At 46.2% G+C, this 14,501-nt stretch overlaps 1 protein-coding gene across 8 annotated transcripts in view; it reads left to right on the top strand.

Moving 5' to 3' along the window:
• DAPK1 (death associated protein kinase 1) overlaps positions 1-13,873 on the top strand; it is a 206,902-nt gene extending 193,029 nt beyond the window's left edge. For 4 of the 8 annotated variants that reach the window (XM_069573905.1, XM_069573902.1, XM_069573906.1 and 1 more), the window contains exons 21-27: positions 579-767; positions 3,411-3,608; positions 4,627-4,765; positions 5,951-6,071; positions 8,626-8,814; positions 11,592-12,820; positions 13,283-13,873. In XM_069573905.1, the coding sequence (XP_069430006.1) occupies positions 579-767; positions 3,411-3,608; positions 4,627-4,765; positions 5,951-6,071; positions 8,626-8,814; positions 11,592-12,820; positions 13,283-13,316 (2,099 nt within the window). In that variant the 3' untranslated portion in view covers positions 13,317-13,873. Of the gene's footprint in view, positions 1-578; positions 768-3,410; positions 3,609-4,626; positions 4,766-5,950; positions 6,072-8,625; positions 8,815-11,591; positions 13,202-13,282 lie in introns of those variants that run through there. The other 4 variants (XM_069573907.1, XM_069573909.1, XM_069573908.1 and 1 more) reach the window with 2 other exon arrangements.
• The last annotated feature ends 628 nt before the right edge of the window (positions 13,874-14,501 follow it).

Here is a 14,501-nt window from a genome sequence, read left to right as displayed (position 1 = left end):
GCCGGAGTGATACTCATCTCACCTGTATCATCAGTCAGGCTCCTGGCAGGGATTTAATGAAAGGTCCAAGTCACAGACACAATTCACAGGAACATAAAAGAGAGGGTGAAGCACCCAGAGGCTAGGTTAGTTACCACCCCTGGGGCGGAAAAGGCAAGAGGAAGAAGTCACAATCCTGGGAAAGCTGGAGCTCCAGGGGAGAAGCTGCTCAGGGAAGTCTAGAGTCAGAGACACAACTGGCATCAGAAAAGCAGCAGGCAGTGCAAGGGGAAATGGGCATCAACCTTTTTCTCCCGTGCCTCCCATCGGCAGACCCTAACTGGAGGCAAATGGCAAGCAAGCCTGGGAGAGGCAGTCCATCGGGTCGGCCGCTCAGTGCACAGAGCAGCACAGGAAAGGATACAAGAGGTGGAGCAAACAGAACCAGCACAATGTCCCTGGGAAACATTGCTGCCCAGCATATGCGAGGGACACACACACACACCCTGGCCTGAAGGGAGGGGGAGACAGAGGGCAGAGGCAGAGGCTGGGAGGGACAGGGTGGGCAAGATCTAACATGCCTGTTCTCTGGCCCACAGTGTCCGTGAGCATCAACAACCTGTACCCAGGCTGTGAGAACGTGAGCGTCAGGAGCCGCAGCATGATGTTCGAGCCAGGCCTTACCAAGGGGGTGCTGGAGGTGTTCGGGGCCCCGTCCCACCACCCGCACTGCGCCACCGATGACCAGTCCACGAAGGCAATCGACATCCAGAATGCCTATTTGAACGGTACGGCTCACCCTCCCCAAACGGAAAGAGTTTCCAGCAGGGAACCTGTCTCGGCGAGCGTCTGCCACAGCTGCATGAAGCGTGGAGAAAGGGCCAACGTAGGAGTGACCCAGGGCTGAGGCACAGCTGGTTAATATCCCAAAAGTAAAACTAAACACAAATGCTTAACAAATGATTGTTAAGTTGTTGTTCAGTCGCTCAGCCATGTCTGACTGTTTGCCAGCCCATGGACTGCAGCATGCCAGGCTTCCCTGTCCTTCACTTTCTCCCAGACCTTGGCTTAAACTCATGTCCATTGAGTCTGTGATGCCATCCAACTGTCTTATCCTCTGAGCCCCCTTCTCCTCCTGCCCTCAGTACTTCCAAGCATGAGGGTCTTTTCCAATGAGTCAGCTATTTGCATCAAGTGGCCGAAGTATTGGAGCTTCAGCTTCAGCATCCAGTGAATATTCAGGATTGGTTTCCTTTAGGATTGACTGGTTTGATCTCCTTGCAGTCCAAGAGACTCTCAAGAGTCTTTTGAGTAAAAGTGAAGAGTCTTTTGGGTAAAAGTAAAGAGTCTTTTGAGTAAAGAGTATGTTTACTCTTTGGAATAAATTTAAAGACTCAAATTCAAAGACTTTGAGTAAATTTTTTAAAAAGACTTTACTCAACAGTCTTTTGAGTCTGTTGAATAAATTAGTGCATTTTTTAACCTCATAAAATACAGTCCCATTAGCAGTTGGTATACCCAATTTGAAACCCAAGTGCTGGCTCTCCCCGGAGCTCCCAGGGCCCCCTGCAGGAACACAAACCTTGCTGAGACGCAGTCCATTCAGAACTGGGATAGAGCAGTTTCTCTGAGGCTGAGTTCCCCTTAACTGTGAGGATTTTATGAGCTGGTGTCTATTAAAGATCCTAGGGAGAGGAACTCAGAAGAAATTGGGGGCATCTTCATGAAAGCCCTTTTATATACTAAACCCAGAGAAAAATAGAATACTCAGGGTGTTTACCTAAAGCAGCGGTTCTTAAACTCCCGCATACACACACATCCCCTGGAGCCACTGGAAACACAGAAGGCCCAGGCCCTAAGCCTCTGATTCAGCCCATCTGGGGAGTTTCCTGGCGATGCTGCTCCTGGGCCAGGGACCCTTAGGAAATAAAGTTCATATGCATTTTGCTCCCTTAAAAGTTGAGTGTTGTCTGAGTTCCGGGGAGCACAGCTGGCCCCGCCACGTAGGGAGAGAAGTGTGTGCTCAGCACCCATCACCCACACCCTCAGCCATCCTCCTCCCCTGGTCTCACCGCCTTCCCGTGTCTGGCTCCCAGCACTCCGCAGGCTCAAAAGGCCTATTTCTGTGTTCCCAAAACTATTCCCACTGAGGTCTTAGCTGCCAGACTTAGAGGGTCATGCTCCCCAGGAGTGCTGAGCTCTAGAAAAACCCTGTGGATCTTCCAGAATGTCTCGACTGCACTCTGTACTCTGGCACAGAGTAAACACCAAGGGGAAAAATTAGGGAAAAGGAACCTGAAATCCTATAACTTAAGTGGTCCTGCCTGACTCCCCAGAGGCCATTGGGTGGGTGGCACTGACCTTTTGGGATCTGGTGGGTCTGGTGGTGTCCAAGTGTGTGGACCATCATGAGGAGGTTCTGGGTGCCCTAGAAACTCCAGGTCAGAATCTCGCCCATGACATTTACAGGAAAACCAGCCACACCACAGCCCCTGTGTGGGACACACACACACACACACACACACACACACACACTTCCTCCCTAGCCTGACCCTTCCACTGTCTCCCCAGTGTGGTTGGCCTCTCAGACCCAATCTCCTCACAGTTCCTCTTACATCCTTCATGTGCCAAGCGGCTCATTAGTTACTGTATCTTACACCTGTGTACAGTGGCCATCCAGAACAGGTTGCTCCCTTAGCCGTAAAGGCGAAGTTAGTCACAATTTAACCAAAATTAAGGTTACATTTCATAGTGAAGATTCCAGTGTTGGGGGGTAGAAAAGTATTTGTGCACATACACCCTTCCATGTATGCTTACAGGCAGGCACATTCACACATGTGTAGGGTGTGTGTGTGTGTGTGTGTGTGTGTGTGTGTGTTTGTACCACTCTGGGGTGTTACAAGTAGATGTGATGGAGTTACACATATAATAATGATACAGATATGATAATGGAAGTGTTAAGGAAAATGGAAAAGCAGATTACAGATACAAGTAGGTTTATTGTAGTAGTAGTGTTAGTCATTTAGGCGTGTCCACTTCTTTGCGACCCAATGGACTGTGACCTGCCAGGCTCCTGTGTCCATGGGATTCTCCAGGCAAGAATACTAGAGTAGGCTGCCATTTCCTTCTCCAGGAGATCTTCCTGACCCAGGAATTGACCCAAGTTCTTCTGCATGGCAAGCAGATTCTTTACCACCTAAGCCACCTGTAGATGTATAGATACAAGGTGTGGGTATAGAAACAGACATAGACAGAAAATATAGGGATATGTAAATATTCCATATGTAGATCTGCACTTAAGTAGATGCATAAATAAACAGATGAATGCGGTGGATGTCCCTCTTCATAAACCCTAAAGTGCTGAGAAAGATTGTAATTGAAATTTGGTGGCGTTTCACGATCGTAATCTTTCTTTTCCTTTTTCTCTGTAGGCATTGGTGACTTCAGTGTGTGGGAGTTCTCTGGAAATCCTGTCTACTTCTGCTGTTATGACTATTTTGCTGCAAACGATCCCACGTCCATCCATGTCATCATTTTCAGTCTAGAAGAGCCCTATGAGATTCAGCTGAACCAAGTGATTTTCTGGCTTAGTTTCCTGAAGTCTCTTGTCCCAGTGGAAGAACCGATAGGTGAGCGGCGACGCCAATGGGCGGGTGGCCCTTCCTCCTGACCTTGCTTCCCGCTCACCCCCAGATCTAGCAGCTTGTGGCCAGCAAGCCACCCTTCTTCCTCCTTCCTATCGGGAGATTTCCACTCGGGAAGCTTCCTAAGGCTCAGCTGTGGTTTTGTTCTGCATATTTCTGCCACAAAGACTCAGTTCTGAACAATTCCTTGAGAGTCATTTCTCTCTTTCTGTATTTCCGAGCTGTGGTCATTTCTGTTAGGTTCAAAGCGGGACACCTCATCTGACAGCTGCTGTGCGTTTAGCTAATGGGCATATAAAAGGAAGGAAACCATGTTAACTAAATGTAGTATCTTAGTCTTATTCCTAGAGGAAAAGACAGCAGGACAGACTTATTTTGTTCTTTTCATACAAAAAAAAGAAGCAGCCTTCCCTGGTGAAATGTAAAACTCAGCAGTCAATTCTTTTCTTGAAAAGCATATAACAGCAAATAAACTGGGCTGATTCCCTTCAGGGTACCTCCACTTTTGCCCCCTCCTTTCTCATGTTTTCATTTCAAACACTGCCGTAAGCGAGAGGCTCTCTGCTGATGTGAACTGCAGGAGTTTCCCTTCTGAGCCTCCTGCGCTGTGCTACATTCAGCAGCTGGCTCTGGTCTTGGAAAGGGCATCCCCCAGCCAGAGGTTAGATCTCCCTTCACCATGCAAACAAGGCCTACTTGGAGGAAGATCTGAGAAGCTGCGCCATGTTCTGTGGTCGCTTCTGGTCCACTTCTGAGCAGCCTTCCTTGAGGCCCAGGAAATAGGTTTATTCCATCATTGGCCAGGCCTAGACCTTGTAGTGACCTTGTAGGTCACTCTGATCAGCAGGCATAGGTTTGCAGGTCTGCAAGGAAAATGTACCAGTCTCGTCCACCTAGCGAGGCAGCCCAGACCTGAGGCCGAACACCCCACCTCCCCTGGGCAGGGTGGAGGTTTACTCTCCACACCTGGGCAGGTGTGAAATGGCTCGCTTTCTGCCCTCAGCCTTTGGCGGCAAGCTGAAGAACCCACTCCGAGTTGTCCTGGTGGCCACCCATGCTGACATCGTGAACCTTCCTCGTTCAGCTGGAGGCGAGTTTGGATATGACAAAGACACTTCATTGCTGAAAGAGATCAGGAACAGGTAAGGTGGCTGCTGGATCTTCAGGTAGTGCAGCAGAAATCAGGTGACCCAGAGAGAGGAATGAAAGAACTGAAAGGTCTCTTTGGCTTGGCCGAAATTTTTATTGTATGTTTCACTGTTACCAAAGCCACCAATACACATAATAACAAATGAAACAGAAGTAAAAGGCACAGGGTAAAAATCAGCAGCCTTGGAGTCCCACTGCCCAGAGGTAACTCTTTTTAGCTGTATTATGCATTTTTTTTTCAGCTTTACTGAGGTATAATTGACAAATGAAATTATAAGCTATTTAAACTATGCAAAGTGGTGATTCAATATATACACAATATGAAAGGATTCTCTCCATCTCATTAATTAACATATCAGTCACCTCACTTATTTATCTTTTTTGTGTATGAGGACATCAATCAGTATTTCTTAGAATGTAAGTTGCAACCTGCTAGTGGATCATAAACTTCATTTCGGAGGCCTGTGGTAGAATGTAGGTAAGAGGAACATGATGGAAAATATCAGAGTGCATTTTATGTCAAATATTCTTGGAAAACTTTTTTCTTTCACTTAGGAATATGGATGTACTTAGAATCACAGCGTAAAAGTATTTATTTTTAATTAGTGTCTATCCCCCCAAAAAATTTTGAACCTACAGCTCTATTTAATATACTAGTAATTTGAATTATTGGTTTATCAACTCGCACTTACCTATTATCTTCCTGATATGAAAAATAGGGCTTCTAATACTTTTTTTTGAACTTTTTATTTTGTATTGGAGTGTAGCCGATTAACAATGTTGTTACAGTTTTCGGTGATCTACTAACACTTTAGATCTAAGGTGTTGTTTCATGCTCATCCCTCTGTTCTCACTCCGTCAGCTTCCAAAACATCTCTTCTCCTGCCTGGTCAAATGAGTTCATTAGGCCTCCCCTTTCCTGTGTCGAGGGAAGCTGTGTTCCCTAGTTTTGTGGAACCTGGGGCACCTGTCTGCACCTGGAGCAGGTGGTGTCCCCAGGCCTCCACACCAGGGTAACATTACAGAGTCCAGCCAACAGCAGGTGGGGGTGTGTCTCCACAAGGCCACCAACCCTTCCTTGCCCCCCACCAGCTCTTCGGACCAGCAGGAGCCTGGCCCTCTGTGGAAATAGCTGGAGAGACTGCGTCACTCTCAGGAGGCCACTGCTCTTCCCTTAGGTTTGGGAACGATCTTCACATTTCAAATAAGCTCTTTGTTCTGGATGCCGGGGCTTCTGGGTCTAAGGACATGAAGGTACTTCGAAATCACCTGCAAGAAATACGGAGCCAGATTGTTTCGGTGAGTATACCTGGGGAGGGCTGGACCCAACCTTCAGCCGGACCATCCAGTGACCAGGGAGTTGGACCTCTTTGTGCCTCTTTGTGTGGTTCTCATGGTTTGGTTTGGTTTTCACGGGACCCAGTACAAGGTGTCTACATGGCCATGTTTTTATCGTGTTGTTCTAGGGTGAGCAAGAGTAGAGAAATGAGGAGATGGCCTCGAGATGAAGAGTTGTTATGGGCAAGACAGACTACCTTAGAGTGTATGAAATTCTGAGTTTAGTGGTTTGTTTAAGAGTAAAATTGCTTCCTAAAAATTACAAAAGCAATTCAAAAGTGAGTAAACATATTGTGAAACATCTGGGAAATGCAGAAAAGTGGAAAAGCAGTCACCAACAAAATTCGCTGAAGAAATAATAGATGACCAAATGGAATGCGATGGTGTTCTTAGATGGCAGTCTTAGGAAGTGTTTCATTTTCCCAAGTTATAGAAACTGTGTATAGTTCTCATTAGGATCTGAATGGGATTGAGGACATGGGGTTTTTGTCTTAACATTTCAATAGAAGAATAAGTGAACATAAAGGCTGTACAATCAGTAAATAAATGGAATAGATGAGTGAGGGTAGAAATAGTTCAGAACATCTGCAGAAATTTAATAGAAAACAGAAATGTTATTTAAATGTAATGGGGAAATTTAATAAATGACCTGGCACAACTGGCTATTTGCCTGGAAGGAAATAAGGTTGAACTCCTACTCACTACGCAGCCCCAAAATAAACTGTAGGCAGATTAAAGCGTTTAAATGTAAAAAGCAGTATCTTGAATGGAAATGCAAGAGAATTTATTTTGAAAATACCTCGAGAGTGTTCAAGAAAACTTTTAAACCAAGACAGAGAACCTCAGAAGTTTTCAAAGAAAACACACCAATATTTTGTTCAAATACATTGGACAATATAAAAGTTTAAAAAGTTTTTTCTGGCAAATAAATTCCATAAATGAAGTTAAAAGGTGACATGGACTGGGGAAAAAAATATTCTCAATGCTTCTGGTATATGAAAGATTACTATCCATAATATTCAAAAAGCTATCTGAAAAGAGCAAATATTCCAATGGAAAATGCTAAAAAAGAAAAAAAACAATGCTCCAGGGACTGTTTCTTTGTCTAAGCTCCAGTGTAACAAGGATATGGCTCTTTTCCCGCTGCCTGGTAGAGGCCAGCTTCAGTTATAAGTTACTGTTTAGCTGATGGAAGTGATCTGTTTACAACACCAGGCTCCAGTTCCAGACGTGCTTTAGGGATTTTCAGGAACTCTCTCCTCTCTCATGAAGCCTGACCCCGACTTTCTGAAAGGGGCCGCACTACAGCACTCAGTGGGCAGGGAGTAAGCCTGGAGGGCCTCAGAGAACCTGGTCACAGAACCCAGTGGGTGGCAGTCAGGAACAGTGGTCTGTGAAGGGCTCAGCGCCTGCCCACCAGGTGGGACAAGGGCCTGTGCTCCCTGCAGAGTTTTGAGCTGAGTTGTAGCATATATCTGCTCCATGTCCCTGCACCCCATAGCTCCGGAAATCAGGCAGATGCAACTCACCAAACCCACTGCTTTTAGCCCACTGCTTTAGAATGTTGTTGAATTTAGGGGGCATAAAAATGTGATTGGAAAAGGGACTGCCCCAAATGATGCGGTGCAGTGTTTGGCTTGTGGGAGGTTTAATTAGGAAGATGTGTTGATTATATGAGTCTGTAACATAGACTGATTTATTTAACCAAGTTAAGAGATGAAAAGCTCATTACAAGCCAATTACCAAGAATTAATCAAATTGGCTCTAATGGGAAGGACCCACCTGCCAATGTAGGAGATATAACAGACACAGGTTTGATCCCTGGGTTGGGAAGATCCCCTGGAAGTGGGCACACAACCCACTCCAGTATTCTTGCCTGGAGAATCCCGTGGACAGAGGAGCCTGACAGGCTGCAGTTCATAGGGTCACACAGTCGGACACGACTGAAGTGACTTAGCACGCATGTACATCTCAACAGTAATCCTCAACGATACCTAATTTACTGGTAAAAACCCATCTAATGTTGATATAATGATACTTAACTCTCTTTTCCTGTCTCTTTGTTCATAAAGTGGTCATCCCCTGGCTGAAACCCTCACTCCAAGGGGGTGGGGGGACATCAGAAGTTGATGCACCTTAGGTCACAGAGTCCACAGTTCCAGAACTATTATTGCAAAGCCTCACCATCTGTCTAACATGAGCAGAAGTGAAAGCCTCTGTAAACTTGTAGATTTGTGAAATAGATCCTGCTTAAAGGCAAGTCTGGAAAAAGAACTGCCCCAGGCACCTAACACAGTGCTTTGCACAAGGTAGTCATTCAATGTTTGTTAAATAAAACTATTAGTGTTGTTCAAATTTTTAAAAAAAGAACTGCCCCAGTACTTAGCCAAAAAAAGCACGAGTGCACCCAAATAATTCCATGCAGCAGTGCAGATGTGAGCAGCATCATTTTTAATCCCAGCTCCCCCTGAGTCCCCACAGCAGTGCATTGACCTGCCCATCCTGCATGTTCTAGGTCTGCCCTCCAATGACTCACCTATGTGAAAAGATCATCTCCACTTTGCCCTCCTGGAGGAAGCTCAATGGCCCCAACCAGCTGATGTCATTGCAGCAGTTTGTGTACGACGTACAGGACCAGTTGAACCCCCTGGCCAGTGAGGCAGACCTCCGGCGCATCGCCCAGCAGCTCCACAGTGCTGGTGAGGTGAGAGCTCCAGCCTGGCAGGGATCTGGGAGGAGCCCCCCAGGATGCATTTCCAGCATCTGAAGGTGGGATGAGCTGGAGGGGCAGAGTGGCAACTGCGCACTGCCCATGATGACTCACAGGAAGGCTCAAGTGATTTCCTGAACTGTGATCCTCTGCTCTCCTGTTCACCTTAAAAGTGCTGTTTAGTTGTTGTCGTTGTTTTTGTTGTTGTTTTGCTTTGCTTTGGTTGGTTGGTTTTCTGGCTTCTCTTAGTTTGAGGGCAGAATTCCTGCTACACTGGGTGACTGGGCCTCTCCTCCCTCTCCCCATAGCAGCTGGTGCTTAGCTGTGATTCCTGCAGCTCGGATGACTGCTCTCCATGAGGCGTGTCAACTACACGCAGACCTAGTGGGCTCATAGACAGTCAAGAAATGGCAGTGATGTATCCTCAAGGAGATGACATCTGGAGACACTAAGATGTGGCAAGCAGTGGTCCCCAGAAATGATCAAGAAATAGAAATCTCTGTTTCTGGTTGTGTTACATTCAGCACTGGGACGTAGTTTGGGAAGTCTGTTCTAATTGCTTCATATGCTGCCTGTCCCTCTAAAGGGGGCGTAGATTTCACATGCTTCCATCTTGTGAAATCAGGAAACAGTATAAGCTAGTCTGGAACAAGAACAGCTCTGAACATGAAAACCCAGAAGCAGTTCAGAGAATTTTACAAACAAGAAGTTTGCCTCCCCATTCTTAGGGGCCACATTAGGCCCTTGGCCATGGATCATATAGGCTTGAAATTCTAATTAAATCAAGAAGCCAGTGATCCTAAAAACCTAGAGCCTCAAGCAGTGATTGTGTCAGTCTTTGAATCCCCATGAAACTACAGGCTAAATCCTCCAGCAGTACTTTAAATGATTGCCTCCAAGGATGGGAAAAATTAAGGACCAAAGCTTACCGTATAGCACTAGATATAAACATATATATTTTAACCATAATAGTAAGCTCACTCTTTTTAATAATGTATTCCCTTGCCTTCTGGCATTTGACCAGCAACTTTCTAACTGGTCAATTCAGCAATTCATCTCTCCTTGCTCTTGAGACTTTAATAAGTAAATGAAGGTAAAAAGAAAAGAAGGGAAATCTGAATCAGGATGCCCTACTCTGGCTGCCAGCCCCTCTCCAGTACTGTTCTGCTCTCTAGAAAATAATCTAAGGATCTTAGTCGCCTCCAATAAGGCACAGTGTATCTGTCTGTCTTCTGTGACCCTGAGGAGATAGTTATGTCTAGGACTAAATTGCAGACAGTATTCTACCAAAGTGAAAGTGAAAGTTGCTCAGTTGTGTCCAACTTTTTGCAACCCCATGGATAGTCCATGGAATTCTCTAGGTCAGAATACTGAAGTGGGTAGCCTATTCCTTCTGCAGTGGATCTTCCTGAACCAGGAATTGAACCAGAGCCTCCTGTATTGCGGGCGGATTCTTTACCAACTAAGGAATCAGGGAAGCCCATTCTACCAAATGCCTTATTAAAAACTAAAAGACACTGTTCTGCATTCCAGAAATGTCTCAAGTTTGAACAGAAGGCATCTCAAAGACTTAAGACTACAGAGAGAAAAGTGGGGCTTCTCTGGTGGCTCAGATGGTAAAGAATCTGCCTGTAACCCAGGAGACCTAGGTTTGATCACTGGGTCAGGAAGATCCCCTGGAGAAGGGAATGGCTACCCACTCCAGTATTCTTGCCTGGAGAATTACAAGAACAGAGGATATAGTCTATGGGGTCGCAAAGAGTTGGACATGACTGAGTAACTAACACTCTCTTTCACTTTTCATGGGGAGAAAAGTACTCCCAGCGCAAACAGGTTTCAGCCTCCATGTGAGATCACTGATCTTTGTAGAACTAACCCAGGAAAGAGAGGCAGGGAAGGAGGGGTAAGTGCCAAAAAGGAGAAAGTTGCTTCTGTTTGTGTGTATGTGTATCATTCTTCTTTCTAACTTCTGCTTTTTAAAGAAATGAGTATGAGAGGAAAAGCTGAAGTCCCCTTTGGCCATCACCTCTCGTCTCATTCCTCCCTTTCCCCTCCAGGGCCAACCACTGTGGTAGCATATCTTTCCAGAACAGTCTAATATAACATTCTGAATCTTTTTTGAAAAATTTCAAGCCTTCAGAGAAGTTGCAAGAATAGTAGGATGTATCCTCATATCCTCCAAACCTAATTTAACTAACTGTTTATGCTTTGCTAAATTTACTTTGTCTCTCTTCTTTTTATTTATTTGCTTTGCAAACATCATGACCTTTCACCTTTAAATGATTTAGCTCACATCTGCTAAGGAGGACATTCTCCCACATAACCATAATATAATTGATTATCATATCCTGGAAACACAATGTTGATATAATACTATGGTTGAATTTATAGTCCTCTTTCAAGTATTTGCCACTTGTCCCAGTATATTTTTACGGCTAATTTTATCCATTTGTGTATTTATTTTGGGATTCAGAATCCAGTCAAAAATCACCCATTGCATTTGGCTTCTGTCTATCCCTCTCTTATTGCATTGGCCTTTTATAATTAGAGTCAAAGGTAGTCTTTTCAGAATCTCCCTTATGACATTGCCAAGCTGGTATTTCTTGGCTCAGTATTGATTTTGAGACCCCCTCCATATGAGTGTCCTGGGTCTTTCTTTGTAGCATCTGCACAGATTTCATCCCTGCTCAGGCCGGTCAGTGGTTTGAGCAGCTGGGTTATCTGGCCCTTTATGTTCCTAATGCGTGACTTCCCCTTGTCCCCTCGGACAGATCAACATCATGCAGAGCGAAACCGTCCAGGACGTGCTGCTCCTGGATCCCCGCTGGCTGTGCACCAACGTTCTGGGGAAGCTGCTCTCTGTGGAGACCCCACGGGCCCTGCACCATTACCGCGGCCGCTACACCATGGAGGACGTCCAGCGCCTGGTGCCCGACAGCGACGTGGAGGAGCTGCTGCAGATCCTGGATGCCATGGACATCTGCGCGCGGGACCTGAGCAGCGGGACCATGGTGGACATCCCCGCCCTGATCAAGACTGACAACCTGCACCGCTCCTGGACGGACGAGGAGGACGAGGTGCGGGTCTACGGCGGCGTGCGCGTCGTCCCGGTAGAGCACCTCACGCCCTTCCCCTGCGGCATCTTCCACAAGGTGCAGGTGAACCTGTGCCGGTGGATCCACCAGCAGAGCGCCGAGGGAGACGCGGACATTCGCCTGTGGGTGAACGGCTGCAAGATCGCCAACCGCGGGGCCGAGCTGCTGGTGCTGCTGGTCAACCACGGCCAGGGCATAGAGGTCCAGGTGCGTGGCCTGGAGACGGAGAAGATCAAGTGCTGCTTCCTGCTGGACTCGGTGTGCAGCACCATCGAGAACGTCATGACCACCACGCTGCCCGGGCTGCTGACGGTGAAGCACTACCTGAGCCCCCAGCAGCTACGAGAGCACCACGAGCCCGTCATGATCTACCAGCCCCGGGACTTCTTCCGGGCACAGACTCTCAGGGAGACCTCGCTGACCAACACCATGGGCGGGTACAAGGAGAGCTTCAGCAGCATCATGTGCTTCGGCTGTCACGACGTCTACTCGCAGGCCAGCCTGGGCATGGACATCCACGCGTCAGATCTGAACCTCCTGACCCGGAGGAAACTCAGTCGCCTGCTGGACCCGCCCGACCCCATGGGGAAGGACTGGTGCCTCCTTGCCATGAACTTGGGCCTCCCCGACCTTGTGGCCAAGTACAACACCAATAACGGGTCTCCCAAGGAGTTCCTCCCGAGCCCAGTCCACGCCCTGCTCCGAGAATGGACTTCCTACCCCGAGAGCACTGTCGGCATTCTCATGTCCAAACTGCGGGAGCTGGGGCGTCGGGACGCCGCGGACTTCCTGCTGAAGGCGTCCTCTGTGTTCAAAATCAACCTCGACGGCAACGGCCAGGAGGCCTACGCCTCAAGCTGCAACAGTGGCACATCTTACAATTCCATTAGCTCGGTCGTGTCCCGGTGAGGGCAGCCTTTGGCTTGGGCAGGGTCTCTCCCAACTGCAGGGGCAAGGGGGACACAGCCCATCTTTCCCACCAGAGATTCTGGCGCGTTCCTTCCTACGCCCACATCCTGAAGGACGCCCCCTCCCTCCCCGCCTCACCTATTTCTCTGCCACTACCTCCCTCCTCTCACACATCCCCTGGTGTGTGAATGAATGGTCTTTCTAGTTCAAGAGCAGACCCTATCCTTTAAACCTTTGGCCATTTGAAAAGCTAGCCACCCTCCACCTCTCATCCTCTAGTACCTTGCTTCTTAATGATAATTTTACTGGAATTCCTAACTTTTCAATGAAATTTTTTTAAACTGTTATATTAAATGTCCTTTAAAAAAAAAAAAGCACACATTTATCCAAGATGTGTATTTCTTATACTCTTTTCTTTGTTATATCATGTCCTCAGCTTATCTCTTTTGTATTTGTAGGAAAAACTCCCATGTAAGGAATCCCACTGTATGATTTATAAACAGACAATATGTGAGTGCCTTTTGCAGAAGAGGGTGTGTTTGAAATCATCCAAGTCAGCCCGAAGCTGTCGAGAAAGAAACACTCCCTCTCTGTCTCTTGCTGTGTGCTGATCATCGCCAGAGGTGCTTCACCCGAGGGTTTTTTGGTGGTTGTTGTTGTTGTTGTTGTTGTTGTTGTTGTTTTGGAAACTTTTGTGTTTCCTTTGGCAAGGAAAGGGGAGAAAGAAACCTCCTCTAGAGCAATTTCATGGCCAGTGTTTTAACTACAAGACATGTTCGTGTTTGCTTTTGTTTCAACGTCAGTGTGAACGTTCACGTGGAACCTGCAGGCTGTCGTGCTTCATCCCCTGTCGTCTCAGGTAGAAGGTTGACACGGTCACAGGGAGCCAAGACCTGTGTGAGAATTCAGAAGACCCCGACTCATGATTTGTGGCAGTTTGTTGTCATTGTGCATAGCAGACGGTTCTCCACGTTTAGATCCTGGTTTGAAAACTTCCTGTACTTGAAGTCGCAAAAAGAAAATAAAGGAAGCAAGTTTTCTTGCAGTGATTTTGAATTGTGATGGAGTTTTAAATTGAAATAAGGGAACATGTCCTAATTCTTCTGTCCTGAGAAGCATGTAATTTTAATATATCATATGTATATATATATATGCAGTATGTATATACATATATATTAACACAGGTATTTTTACTTAATCTTTAAGATGTAGTTAAAAAAAAGTTTTCTTTTTTTCTTTTCCTTTTTTTTTTTTTATAAATAAACTGTTGCTTGTTGCATTAGCTTGTTGGTCTTTAATTCAAAAAGGATTCTTTTCGTCATATTTTCATTTGTCAGTACCCCACCTCGTGGGACCAGCCAGTCCAGAAAGTGATTAAACCTAATCTCTTAGGACTGGAAATGAACAGCAGTTTATTAGGTGCTTAATTATTACTGAAGTTGGAAATGGTGTGGAAAAGCAGAAAGAGCTTGGATGATGTCACATGTGTTTTAGCTTTAAAGAAAAGAAGCTTTCCATTTCCTCATGTGAGCCCCAAAACCAAATTGTATCATTTAGTTCTCAGCTATGGGGAAACAGGAAGCTTTCTCTTTCTGTACAAAGGTGGAGAGATTAGTGCCCTATGGGAGCAAGAGAAAACTTACTACAAAAGATGCATACCAATACAATATTGTAAAG

This window comes from Ovis canadensis, chromosome 2, assembly GCF_042477335.2.
Source record: "Ovis canadensis isolate MfBH-ARS-UI-01 breed Bighorn chromosome 2, ARS-UI_OviCan_v2, whole genome shotgun sequence".
Taxonomy (NCBI): domain Eukaryota; kingdom Metazoa; phylum Chordata; class Mammalia; order Artiodactyla; family Bovidae; genus Ovis; species Ovis canadensis.
Note: the sequence above shows the minus strand (reverse complement) of the source record. Positions and strands in the feature narration are given on the sequence as shown.